This window comes from Tamandua tetradactyla, chromosome 16, assembly GCF_023851605.1.
Source record: "Tamandua tetradactyla isolate mTamTet1 chromosome 16, mTamTet1.pri, whole genome shotgun sequence".
NCBI lineage: Eukaryota > Metazoa > Chordata > Mammalia > Pilosa > Myrmecophagidae > Tamandua > Tamandua tetradactyla.
Window position 1 is genome coordinate 33697866 of NC_135342.1, and position 14664 is coordinate 33712529.

The 14664-nt window shown below is 40.0% G+C and overlaps 1 protein-coding gene across 1 annotated transcript in view; it reads right to left on the reverse strand.

Annotated features, from left to right (window-relative positions):
- WDR88 (WD repeat domain 88) overlaps positions 1-14664 on the reverse strand; it is a 56346-nt gene that overhangs the window by 10393 nt on the left and 31289 nt on the right. The window contains exons 8-9 of the mRNA XM_077132240.1: positions 14337-14419; positions 12433-12501 (exon numbers count right to left, since the gene is read on the reverse strand). Of these exons, the coding sequence (XP_076988355.1) occupies positions 12433-12501; positions 14337-14419 (152 nt within the window). The remainder of the gene's footprint in view (positions 1-12432; positions 12502-14336; positions 14420-14664) is intronic.

Below are 14664 nucleotides of genomic sequence, written 5' to 3' on the forward strand. Positions count from 1 at the left end.
CCTCTCTCTTCTGTCTTTTCGTATCTGATTCTAGTGCTCCCTTTAGTATTTCTTGCAGAGCTGGTCTCTTGGTCACAAATTCTCTCAGTGACTTTTTGTCTATAAATGTTTTAATTTCTCCTTCATTTTTGAAGGACAATTTTGCTGGAGATAGAAGTCTTGGTTGGCAGTTTTTCTCTTTTAGTAATTTAAATATATCATCCCACTGTCTTCTAGCTTCCATGGTTTCTGCTGAGAAATCTACACATAGTCTTATTGGGTTTCCCTTGTATGTGACAGATTGTTTTTCTCTTGCTGCTTTCAAGATCCTCTCTTTCTCTTTGACCTCTGACATTCTAACTAGTAAGTGTCTTGGAGAGCGCCTATTTGGGTCTATTCTCTTTGGGGTGCGCTGCACTTCTTGGATCTGCAAATTTAGGTCTTTCATAAGAGTTGGGAAATTTTCAGTGATAATTTCTTCCATTAGTTTTTCTCCTCCTTTTCCCTTCTCTTCTCCTTCTGGGACACCCACAACATGTATATTTGTGCGCTTCATATTGTCATTCAGTTCCCTGATCCCCTGCTCAAGTTTTTCCATTCTTTTCCCTATAGTTTCTGTTTCTTTTTGGAATTCAGATGTTCCATCCTCCAGTTCACTAATTGTAGCTTCTGTCTCTTTAGATCTACCATTGTAGGTATCTATTGTTTTTTCCATTTTTTCTTCTTTGTCCTTCACTCCCATAAGTTCTGTGATTTGTTTTTTCAGATTTTCTATTTCTTCTTTTTGTTCAGCCCATGTCTTCTTCATGTCCTCCCTCAATTTATTGATTTGGTTTTTGAAGAGTTTTTCCATTTCTGTTCGTATATTCAGCATTAGTTGTCTCAGCTCCTGTATCTCATTTGAACTATTGGTTTGTTCCTTTGACTGGGCCATATCTTCAATTTTCCAAGCGTCATCCATTATTTTCTGCTGGTGTCTGGGCATTTGATCAGATTTCCCTGGGTGTGGGACCCGGCTGGTTGAAAGGTTTTTCTGTGAAATCTCTGGGCTCTGTTTTTCTTTTCCTGCCCAGTAGGTGGCGCTCGTGGCGCTCGTCTGTCTGCGGGTCCCACCAGTAAAAGATGCTGTGGGTCCTTTAACTTGCCAATCCGAATCTCGCAGTCGGCCTGGGAAACCGCGTGTGGAGGGGGGGTCGCTGGCCGCCGCGGCTTGGGGGAGTGCCGGTCCAAATTGCCCAGCTGGCCCGAGACGCCAAGCGTGGTGGGAGGGCCCCGCTATCCAATGTTCCCAGTCAGACCGGGGAGCCACGTGTGTGGGAAGGACCCTGGTCGCCAGCCGCCCCGGCCGGTAAAACGCGCGCCCCTCGGATATCTCACCGCAGCGGATTCTCCCTGCCCGTTCAGCCGTTCCAGAATGGGGTACGCTGTCTTTTTGGTCTCTGTCATGGCTCCGGGAGCTGTTTCGTATTGTTTCTGTTTCTTTAGTTGCTGTTCTGGAGGAGGAACTAAGACCCGCGCATCTTACTAAGCTGCCATCTTCTCCAGAAGTCTCTCTCCACTCTAATGGAGTATTTTTATGAAATGTTTGTTTGTTATCAAATATGGTTAAATCCTAACAGCTGGAGAAACTTAGTAATGGGATCAGCAAATCTTTGTACCCACTCTTGTAATTTTTTACATTATTGATATTATTTCAAAATAGATTACTTTAAAAACACTCATGTCCATCTCCCAACATCCCCTAAAACCCTATTAGGCCCTCAGTTGGAAATGATTCCTTTTATAAACCCTTTTTGGGGGGAATGAGCATCAATGTCACATGACTGTTGAGAATATGGTATGTATTTTCATTCATTCACAATGCTGTTTATGTCTTTCAATAATATTTTATGGTTTTCTTCACATGGGACTTTTCTTGTTAAATTTATTTTATTTTTTATGTTGCTGTTGTGAATAGACCATTTACTTCAACTTCCATTTCTAGTTGTTGTAAGTTGTTCTCCAGTCTATTCATTGCACGTGGCCCAAGTCCTCCATGAGCTATGGGAGCCTTCTCCGTCGAAAAGCCATGTTTTAATACTAATCAATCTTGTGGGAGCAGTCTTTTCTTTTAATCCCTATTCAATAATGTAGGTTGGAAACTTAATTAGGTTATCTCCACGGAGATGTGACTCACCCACTTGTGGATACTAGCCTTTCATTATAGGGAGCTGTGACTCCACCCATTCCAGGTGGGTCTTGATTAGTTTACTGGAATCCTTTAAAAGAGGAAGCATTTTGGAGAAAGCTTGAGAATAACAGGAGAGCAACAGAGCAGAGTCACGAGAATGATGAATCAGAGAGCTCATGCTGCCAGATACTTTTGGAGATGAAGAAAGAAAATGCCCCTGGGGGAGCTTCATGAAGCAAGAAACCTGGAGAGGAAGCTAGCAGACATTGCCATGTTTGCCATGTGTGTTTCCAGTTGAGAGAGAAACCATGAACTTCATTGGCCTTTCTTGAGTGAAGGCACCCTCTTTTTGGTGCCTTAATTTGGACATTTTTATAGATGTGCTTTAATTGGGACATTTTCTTGGCCTTAGAACTATAAACCAGCAATTTATTAAATTCTCCTTTTTAAAAGGCCATTCCATTTCTGGTATATTCCATTCTGGCAGCTAGCAAACTACAACAAGTGGGATAGAAAGATCAAAGGTGATGGTGGAGTTATGCAGAGAAGGTAGGGTTTAACAAACGAGTATGATTGCTGAATCATTATATTGATATTTCTTTTAGTCTCCAGTATCTTAGAGTAGCTAGAAGTAAAAACCTAAAATTGGGGAATTGTAACCCATACCAAACTCTGAAATCTGTTCTACAACTAATTGTTGTGCTGTGCCTTGAAATTTATTGCTTTTTTGAATATATGCTATTTTTCACACATGCAAAAAAATGTTGATTGTGATGATAAAAAAATATTCCTTCTGGACTCCAATGTTCTGGAGCAGCTAGAAGGAATAATCTGAGATGATGGTATAACAGCCTATGACAAACTGGGATCTGTCCTGTAAGTACTTGTTGAAGAATGCTTTAAAAGCTATTGATTTTTTTCTTTCTTCATTTTGTATATATGTTATATTATATGATAAAAAAAGTTAAGAAAAAAAAAGGTCTGAGAGATAAAGTAAGAAGTGAAGTGAAGGAGACAATTCCTTAAAGGGCATATCTTCCCCGATTAAAGGAGTGGGGCCCAGTTCAAGTGGCAGCTTGCCTTCAAAGAAGTCAGACACCAGGGTTGGGCATCAGAAACAGCTTAAACATGCCTTCTACCACACCACTGGCAGGGTGAGAATTAAAGACTGTGCACCACTCTACACCGGTGGGGAGTTGTGGAATGACAACCACCAGTTGCCGGGCAGCACAGTAAATAGCACAGAGTCTGGAGGCGCCACAGGAAAGTCAAACAACCTGCTGGTTCTTATCTTCAAAATAACTTGATACTGATTCCACCCTTCTCCTAAGACTTGGGCCTGCCTTGTCTTGGAAAATCTGATTGGGGTTAATAATATCTGGGAAGAGCCTCTCAAAACAGGTTCCATAAAGGCAGGGCAAGAACCAGAAAAACAAAAGCTGAAAAATTCTGATCAGTTAAACAGAAGCCATGTTACAAGTCTAGAATAAGCTGTACTGAATGCCAAAGAACAGATAGGAAACAAAGCCAACCAACAAGAAAACTCTAGATAAAAGAGTGAAAACTCCAGAATAAACTAATCAAGGAAATCAGATGCATATGCACCAGCAAAAAATTACGAGTTATACTAAGAAAAACAAAGATATAAGCAGTGAAAGGAACAAAGTAGCACTTTAAACAAGATACAGGAGTTTGAACAAATAATTAAACATATTCAAACAAGCATGCTAAATCAAGTCAAAATTCAAATCAATGAGTTGAGGGAAGGTATGGCAAAAGAGATGAAGGATGATATAAAGAAGACATTGGGTGACCATAAAGAACGTGAAAGCTTGAAAAAACAAATGGCAGAACTTATGGGAATGAAAGACACAATAAAGAGATGAAAAATACAATGGAGACTTACAACAGCAGATTTGAAGAGACAGAAGAAGGGATAAGGGAACTAGAGGACAGGACATCTGAACTCTTACACACAAAAGAACAGTTAGGGAAAAAATGGAAAAATATGAGCAGGGTCTCAGAGACAACATGAAGCACACAAATATATGTGTTATGGGTGTCCCAGAAGGAGAAGAGAAGAGGAAAGGGGCAGAGAGAATAACGGAGGAAATAATCACTAAAAATTTCCTATCTCTTATGAAAGACATAAAATTACAGATCCAAGAAGTACAGTGCTCCCCAAACAGAACAAATCCAAACAGATATACTCCAGGACACTTATTAATCAGATTGCCAAATGTCAAAGACAAGGAGAGAATTCCGAAAGCAGTGAGAGAAAAGTGATCCATCACATACATGGGAAACTCAGTAAGACTATGTATGGATTTCACAGCAGAAACTACGGAGGCAAGAATGCAGAGGTGTGATATATTTAAGATACTGAAAGAGAAAAACTGCCAACCAAGGACTCTATATCTAGCAAAACTGTTCTTCAAAAATGAGAGAGAGTTTAAAATATTTTCAGGCAAACAGACACTGACAGAGTCTATGAAAAAGAGACGTGCTCTACAAGAAATATACAGGGAACAGTACAGGCAGACAAGAGAGAGAAGTCTGGAGAAGAGTGTAGAAATGAAGGCTATCAGTAAGAGTAAAAGGAGAGTGGGGGACAACCAAATCAACAGGCCAAGTCCTCAATCTTGGGGTTTGTTCATATGAAACTTATCCCTGCAAAGGATAGGCTAAGCCTACTTAAAATTAGGCCTAAAATTCACCCCCAGAGAACCTCTTTTGTTGCTCAGATGTGGCCTCTCTCTCTCTCTCTCAGCCAACACGACAAGCAAACTCACTGCCCTCCCCCTCTCTACATAGGACGTGACTTCAAGGGGTGTAAACCTCCCTCGCAATGTGGGACAGAAATCCTAGAATGAGCTGGGATTCAGTATCAAGGGATTGAAAAAACCTTCTTGACCAAAAGGGGGAAGAGAGAAATGAGACCACATAAAGTGTCAGTGGCTGAGAGATTTCAAACAGAGTTGAGAGGTTATCCTGGAGGTTATTCTTACACATTATATAGATATCCCCTTTTTAAATTATGATGTGTTAGAAAGGCTGAAGGAAAGTTCCTGAAACTGTAGAGCTGTGTTCCAGTAGCCATGTTTCTTGAAGATGAATGTATAATGATATAGCTTTCGCAATGTGACTGTGTGATTGTGAAAACCTTGTGTCTGATGCTCCTTTTATCTACCTTATGGACAGATGAGTAAAATATTTGGATCAAAAATAAGTAAATAATAGGAAGAACAAATGTTAAAATAAATTTAGTAGATTGAAATGTTAGTGATCAGTGAAAGGGAGGGATAAGGGGTATGGTATGAATTGATGCAAATGTTCTAAGAAATGATCATGATGATGAATATACAACTATGTTATGATATTGTGAATTGCTATTATATATGTAGAATGGAATGATCATATGGTAAGAATGTTTGTGTTTGTCTGTTGTTATGTTTAATAAATTTAAAAATTAATAAAAAATATATTGGGTAGATGGAAATACTAATGGTCTATGAGAGAGAGAGGTAAGGGGTATGGTTTTTGTCTTTTTTCTCTTATTTCTTTTTCCAGAGTGATGCAAATGTTCTAAAAAATGATCATGACGATGAATATACAACTATGCCATGATATTGTGAGCCATTGATTGTACACCAAGTTTGGAATGTTCATATGTTAAGAATGTTTGTGTTTGTATGTTGTTTTGCCAATAAAAATTTTTAAAATTTATTTATTAATTAAAAAAATTAAGAACAAACAAAAACATTAACATATAATTCTGTTCTACATATATATTCAATAATTCTCAATATCATCACATAGTTGCATATTCATCATTTCTTAGAACATTTGCATCAATTCAGAAAAAGAAATAAAAAGACAACAGAGAAAGAAATAAAACATTAACAGAAAAGAAAGATTATACATACCATACCCCTTACCCCTCACTTTCATTTATCACTAGCATTTCAAACTAAATTTATTTTAACATTTGTTCCCCCTATTCCTTATTTTTTTGTTTTTTGTTTTTGTTTTCTTATTTATTAATTAAAAAAATTAAGAAACCAAATAAAACATCAACATATATATATAATCAGTAATTCACAATATCATCATTTAGTTGCATATTCATCATTTCTTAGAACATTTGCATTAATTCAGAAAAAGAAATAAAAAGACAATAGAAAAAGAAATAAATCGAACACAGGAAAGAAAAAAAAAAGATTATACCTACCATACCGCTTACCCCTTGCTTTCATTGATCACTAGCATTTCAAACTAAATTTATTTTATCATTTGTTCCCCCTATTATTATTTTTATTCCATATGTTCTACTCCTTTCTTGACAAGGTAGATAAAAGGAGCATCAGACACAAGATTTTCACAATCACACAGTCACGTTGTGACAGCTATATCATTATTCAATCACCCTCAAGAAACATGGCTACTGGAACACAGCTCTACATTTCCAGGCAGTTCCCTCCAACCTCTCCATTACATCTTGGTTAACAAGGTGATATCTACTTAATGCATAAGAATAACCTCCAGGATAACCTCTCGACTCTGTTTGGAATCTCTCAGCCATTAACACTTTGTCTCATTTCACTCTTCCCCCTTTTGGTCGAGAAGTTTTTCTCAATCCCTTGATGCTAAGTCTCAGCTCATTCTAGGGTTTTTCTCAGTCCCTTGATGCTGAGTCTCAGCTCATTCCAAGATCTCTGTCCCACGTTGCCAGGAAGGTCCACACCCCTGGGAGTCATGTCCCACATAGATAGGGGGAGGGCAGTGAGTTTGCTTGTTGTGTTGGCTGGAGAGAGAGGCCACATCTGAGCAACAAAAGAGGCTCTCTTGGGGGTGACTCTTAGGCCTAAATTTTAAGTAGACTTGACCTATCCTTTGTGGGGTTAAGTTTCATATGAACAAACCCCAACACTGGGGGCTCAGCCTATAGCTTTGGGTGTCCACACTGCTTGTGAGAATATCAAGAATTCAACTTGGGGAAGTTGCATTTCTCCCCGTTCTCACCATTCCCCAAAGGGGGCTTTGCAAATACTTTTCCACTCACTGATCAAATCACTCTAGGATTCATCGGGGCATCACTCTGGACAAACCAACAAAATCTCATGTCCTACCTGAGATTCCAAGTACTTATGGTGTTCAATCAAACTGTCTACATAAGTTATATTAGGAAATGCACTAGTTAAAATATTAATTTGTAACAAACATTTTTTGCTTTAGTCTCACACATAAGGGGAGATTTTAAAATATTAATTGCCATCTATTTTCAGCACCCTGCAATAATGACATTCCTTTGTTCTTCCTCATGCAAAAACATTTTTAAAATTTGTACATTTGGTCACTATTATGATACACTCTAGGCATTCCTAGATTATACCATCTCAATCTTTAACATCTATTTTTCTTTCTGATTTCACTTTTGTCCCCAGCCCTCCTCCCTCTATCATTCTCACATGCAGCTTCATTCAGTGTTTTAACATAGTTGTATTACAGTTAGGTAGTATTGTGCTGTCCATTTCTGAGTTATTGTATTCAGTCCTGTTGTACAGTCTGTATCCCTTCAGGTCCAATTACCCAATATCTTACCCTATTTCTATCTCCTGATGGTCTCTGTTACCAATGAAATATTCCAAGTTTATTCACTAATGTCAGTTCATATTAGTGAGACCATGCAGTATTTGTCCTTTTGTTTTTGGCTAGTCTCACTCAGCATAATGTTCTCTAGGTCCATCCATGTTGTTACATACTTCATAAGTTTATTCTGTCTTAAAGCTGCATAATATTCCATCGTATGTGTATACCACAGTTTGTTTAGCCACTCGTCTGTTGATGGACATTTTGGTTGTTTCCAACTCTTTGCAATTGTAAGTAATGCTGCTATAAACATTGGTGTGCAAATGTCCATTTGTGTCTTTGCCCTTATGTCCTCTGAGTAGATACCTAGCAATGGTATTGCTGGGTCGTATGGCAATTCTATATTCAGCTTTTTGAGGAACCGCCAAACTGCCTTCCACAGCGGTTGCACCATTTGACATTCCCACCAACAGTGAATAAGTGTGCCTCTTTCTCCACATCCTCTCCAGCACTTGTCATTTTCTGTTTTGTTGATAATGGCCATTCTGGTGGGTGTGAGATGATATCTCATTGTGGTTTTGATTTGCATTTCTCTAATGGCCAGGGACATTGAGCATCTCTTCATGTGCCTTTTGGCCATTTGTATTTCCTCTTCTGAGAAAGAACTTCTGTTCAAGTCTTTTCCCATTTTGTAATTGGATTGGCTGTCTTTTTGTTGTTGAGTTGAATAATCTCTTTATAAATTCTGGATACTAGACCTTTATCTGATATGTCGTTTCCAAATATTGTGTAGGCTGTCTTTTTACTTTCTTGATGAAGTTCTTTGATGCACAAAAGTGTTTAATTTTGAGGAGTTCCCATTTATTTCTTTCTTTCTTCAGTGCTCTTGCTTTGGGTGTAAGGTCTAAAAAGCCACCTCCAATTATAAGATTTATAAGATATTTCCCTACATTTTCCTCTAGCTCTTTTATGGTCTTAGACCTAATGTTTAGATCTTTGATCCATTTTGAGTTAACTTTTGTATAGGGTGTGAGATATGGGTCCTCTTTCATTCCTTTGCATATGGATATCCAGTTCTCTAGGCACCATTTATTGAAGAGACTGTTCTGTCCCAGGTGAGTTGGCTTCACTGACTTATCAGAGATCAAATGTCCATAGATGAGAGGGTCTATATTGGAACACCGTATTCAATTCCATTGGTCAATATATCTATCTTTATGCCAGTATCATGCTGTTTGACCACTGTGGCTTCATAATATGCCTTAAAGTCAGACAGCATGAGACCTCCAGCTTCGTTTTTTTTCCTCAAGATACTTTTAGCAATTCGGGGTACCCTGCCCTTCCAGATAAATTTGCTTATTGGTTTTTCTATTTCTGAAAAGTAAATTGTTGGGATTTTGATTGGTATTGCATTGAATCTGTAAATCAATTTAGGTAGAATTGACATCTTAACTGTATTTAGTCTTCCAATCCATGAACACAGTATGCCCTTCCATCTATTTAGGTCTTCTGTGATTTCTTTTAACAGTTTCTTGTAGTTTTCTTTGTATAGGTCTTTTGTCTCTTTAGTTAAATTTATTCCTAAGTATTTTATTCTTTTAGTTGCAATTGTGAATGGAATTTGTTTCTTGATTTCCCCCTCAGACTGTTCATTACTAGTGTATAGAAATGCTACAGATTTTTGAATGTTGATCTTGTAACCTGCCACTTTGCTGTACTCATTTATTAGCTCTAGTAGTTTTGCTGTGGATTTTTCAGGGTTTTCAACATATAGTATCATATCATCTGCAAACAGTGATAGTTTTACTTCTTCCTTTCCAATTTTGATGCCTTGTATTTCTTTTTCTTGTCTAATTGCTCTGGCTAGAACTTCCAGCACAATGTTGAATAACAGTGGTGATAGTGGACATCCTTGTCTTGTTCCTGATCTTAGGGGGAAAGTTTTCAGTTTTTCCCCACTGAGGATCAGGAACAAGACAACGATGTCCTCTATCACCACTGTTATTCAACATTGTGTTGGAAGTTCTAGCCAGAGCAATTAGACAGGTGGTTCCACAGAAGGATAAGTATAGGGTTGCCATATCAGCCAGAAAACCCCATAGTTAAGTATACACTTGGAAGAACTGAAAGCAAACATGCAAATGGGCATTCACACCCTGGTATTTATGGTGGCAGTATTCATGATTTGCAAGGGATGGAGGTGACCTAAGGGTACATTGACTGATGAATGGAAGGGTGAACTGTGATGTAACATATAATGGAATATTGAGCAGCTCCAAGAAGGAATGAAGTTTTGAGGCACGCAACTAGGTGAATGTACCCTCAGGACAGTATGTTGAGTGAAATAAGCCAGGAATGAACAACAGATATTATAACACTTCACTAACAGGAACTAACTACCATGTGCAAACCCGAGAGTTGAATTCAAGAGCATGGGTTATCAGGGGAAAACTTATTGTAAAGGGTTGTAGGTTGTAAACTCTTACAGCAGTCACATCTATTCCAGAGTTGTAACTGTTATTTCTAAATTCTGAGGTGCTGAGCTGTTTGTTTATAACCTGGTTGTCCCCAGAAACTTCGGGTATCTGTGTGACACCTGAAACTCAAAGCTAGAGTTCTGCCGCTATGAAAGTAAGCATTACGCCCATAAATAGCAACTGTTTAAAAAGATGAAAAAGATATCAAACATCAATTAGATATGTGAATGAAGCTGATCTAGTTAGGACTGAGGTAAATCAGATGATAAAGGATGATATTGACTATGCTTTAAAACTTCAAACTTCTGTGTGAGATAAAGGAAGAGATGTTTATTTGCTGCAAAAATTTTATTTTCGGTAGCACACTACTAATTTAACTTGTATGGTCAGTTTATTTGAACACCATAACTACATGGAACTCTGAATAGGGAGTGAGAGCTTGTTGATTTATACAGGTGCATGTGATTCCCTGATACATCCCAGAGTAATCTGAGCAGAAGCTAAAAAGTTATTTTCAAAGTCCCCTTGAGGGACTGGGGAGAAATGTGGCAATATTAAACTTCCCTACCTGGGGAAGACCTGATATTCTCACAAGTATTGGGGGTTACCAATTTAATAGGCCAAGCCCTCGATCTTGGGGCTTGCCCTTATGAAATTTATTCCTGCAAAGGAGAAGCTAAGCCTACTTATAATTATGCCTAAGAGTCACCCCCAAAAACCTCTTTTGTCGCTTAGATGCTGCCCCTTTCTCTAAGCCAACTTAACAGGTAAACTCACTGCCCTCCCCTATGTAGGACATGATTCCAGCAGTGTAAATCTCCCTAGTAACATGGAATTGAGAAAGACTTCTTGAGCAAAAGGGGGATGAGAAATGAAACAAAATAAAGTTTCAGTGGATGGGAAATTTCAAATAGCGCCAGGAGGTCGTTCTGGGAGATTTTCATAGGCAGTATATAGATAACCCTTTTCACTTTTTGGTATATTGGAGTAGATAGAGAAAAATGCCTAAAACCATTGAACTGTAATCCAATAGCCTTGATTCTTGAAGTTGATTGCATAACTATACAACTCTTATGGTGTGACCGTGTGATTACAAAAACCGTATGACAGACACTCCCTCTATCCAGTGTATGGACAAATGAGTAAAAAAAAATAAGGACAAAAAATAAATAAATAATAGGGGGACTAAGGGGTATGGAATGTTTTGGGTATTCTTTTTTACTTTTATTTTTATTCTTATTTTTATTGTTTATGGAATAATGTAAATGCTCAAAAATCTATTGTCATGATGAATGCACAACTATGTGATGATTCTGTGAACGACTGATTGTATGCTTTGAATGATTATATGGTATGTAGCTATATCTCAATAAAATTGCATTAAAAAAACTGTTGAGGTCAGTAAGTAAAATCTGGAGTATTCTGCATGCAAACACTTTTGTTAAGAAGGTACTTAGCTTGATGTCATCACATTGGGCTGACAACTAAGAATCAATGTAACACGGGCTCGATGATAGCAGAGTTGCAAGTCAAAGTGAATTTTACATTTGTCAGTATACAGTTTTACCACTACACAAAACAAAGAAGGATGTCCTATAGGCTACGGGCAGTTCAGAGAAGTCTTTTTGGAAAAGTAAACAGAAAGAATGAAAATATCCTACTGTATTATGGGACAGAAAGAAATATCTTTTTTTATTAAATGTAGGTAATATCTGCTTAGTCGGTTCTGTTATATATAGGTTCTGTTTTGCAAAGGTCTTACATTTATGTATCTTAAGAATACACAATACCATAGTCTATACAGCGTAAATTTCTAACAAAGAGTGTTTTTCCAAACAGAAAAATAAGTTGCTGTATCAGAGTACAGAAAGAAATATTATAAAGTATTTTGATATTTTTCTCACATATTATTTGCTTAATTATTATCTGCTGCTTGTCAGTGAACTGAGGCTTCCCCTCCGAGGCCTCTGGGGGGCTCTGTCCCTCAAGGGTTGGCCCCCCGAGCTCAAGTATCCATGGTCTGGACACCTGAATGCCCAGCAACTCCTACTCCTGCTTCCCACGTCCCCAGGTGGCTTCCTGATGAGGATGACCTAGCCAGGTGTGCGCCTAGACTGAGCCTGCCCAGGCTTTTCTGTGGCAATAACACCTCTGTTTTCACCAGTTCTGATGAATGCGATAGAGAATTTAAGTCCCTCAATGGCTGCCCACCTTTACCTTCGAAGCAGACAGGATCCATTTCTTGTTGTTGCTAATAGCTACATCCATCACCCAGTCATCATGGCCCTGAAGAAAAACAAGATTTTAATGTAAGACCTGGAGAAAATGCCTTTATAACAACAACCAAAAAAAAACACAAGCCAGGAATCTAGTGTTGCTTACATTTGTATAGGAGCAACTAATTGCACTTCCCTGGCTTCTTCAACATCTAGGGTGGAACACAGAGTGCAAAGGCTCACCGTGCCTGTGTATATCATGGCACTGTCTGTAGTTTAAAAAATAATAGTGCGGGATTTAGTAGGATGAGAAGAGTAGATTATCTTCTCAGTGGATCCCGAAACACCTCCTGCAGAGGAAACTTCTTTGTTTAGGAAATAGCAGACAGAGGCCACGGCAGTGATTGCAAGAAACTGCAAGCCAACCACTGGGCCTTAAGCAAATAGGGGGTTGTAAAAAGGAGCTCAGGGGAGACAGATACCCCTGCTGGTTATGACACTTAATGACCCCAGGGCTCTGCCTTAGCATCTTTACCTTCTTTTGGAAAGAGGTAGATGAGGAGGCAATGTGGTATGGCAGAGGGAAGGGGACCAGGAGGGGAGGTTAGGTTCTCTGCAAAGGAAGGAATCTGAGCATAGAAGAACAGAGAGGGGGAGAGAGAACAGAACAGCCTGATGGACAGACAAAGGAACTTCAAACATTCCCTTGCAAGATGGTGATTGTGATGTAAATTGTGATGTAAATTCCCTCTGTCTCCCCCAAACCCTAAGGGAAGGCAACTCAGAGAGATGTGCAGGGCGGGGGGAGGACAAGGTGGGGTTCCAAACTTTGTGCTGCTCAAAGCATCCCATCTACATTGCATCAAGGGAAACAGAAAAACCAAGAGTCCAGATGCAAGAATCGAGCCAGATATGCCCATGCAAGACCTGAAGTCTGCAGAAATCTCATGGTAGGAGGTCCCATGGAACAGAGGGCACTACCCAACCTCTGGATTCTTGCTGTGTCAGATAATCCATTCCTTTATCATAGAGCCACTCCGAGTGGGGTCTCCTCTAACTTTCAGTCCAAAGTACTCTAATGAGTCCCCACCCCACCCCATTTTGGAAACCCCCAGCTTTCTGTGCAGGGTTCATTATGGCATCTGTCCCTCTGCAAGGTAATTTCTGCTGTTCTTGGACAGCATTTGCTGTCCAAACCTGCTCTGGGATTTTGCAATTGCCATCCCACCTGCCTGGATGCCCTTCCCCAGGATCCTGGCTCCTCCAGTTCCACCTTGCCAGCCAGTTCTTGGCTCAAATACTGCCACTCTAGATTGTAAAACCTGGCCTGGTAGCCTCTGGCTGGAAGGCCCCCACCCGAACTAAAACCCGTGAACATCCGGACATACAGCTGTTCGAACTCAGCCAATCAGGACCTGCCCTGACAAACAAAGGACCCAGGGCCCCGTAGCTATGCCCCCGGCCCTAAAGCCTGCGAAACTCCTAACCTACCACAGGAGGTCCCATAGGCATCGTCAGCACCCCTCACTAGCTAGCCTATATCTAACTCCGCAGCTCTAGAGGGGCGCGACTTCCCCGGCCCGCACCCTGAGCACCCGGACCCGGGAACCTCGCCCCAGGACAATAAAATTTTAAACTCGGACTCAGTTTCTCTGATTTCTCAGTCGGCTACCATCTAAAACCTGACATGGATTAGTGCCAGAGTCTGTCTCTATCACATCACCCTGTTGTGGGTTCTTGGTTTCACTCATCACTGTCAGTGATTTTTTTGCTGGGTGCTTGTGTATCCTTCCTTACAGGGGTGTCCACTCCATTAGGGGCGTGTAGGTCTGTCTCACCCACAGCTGCCTCCCCAGCACCCAGCACCCAGCATGGGATGACTCACAATGGTGCTGGCACTCTTACCTTCAATGACAGTTTCCGGTAGCCTTCTCCTACATCCCAAACAGCCACAGTCTTGTCAAGCCCTCCAGACACGAGGAAGGAGGCTGAAACACAAAGTGAAAAGAGTCTTGGGCTGGGGGAGATCGTGTTTTGCAGCCAAATGCCCCCTCCTCTGGTGAGGCTGAAGCCGGCTGAGGTTGAGCTTGGAGGAATGGCTCATACTGAGGACACTGAAACCCCTTCCTGCTGTGGCTCAGTAAGCTCCAAGCTATGATGCGACGTCAAACCAAATAAATCTGAGGACAGAAGCTCATAGGGGACCTCACACTGGGAGTGTGAGGTTGACTTA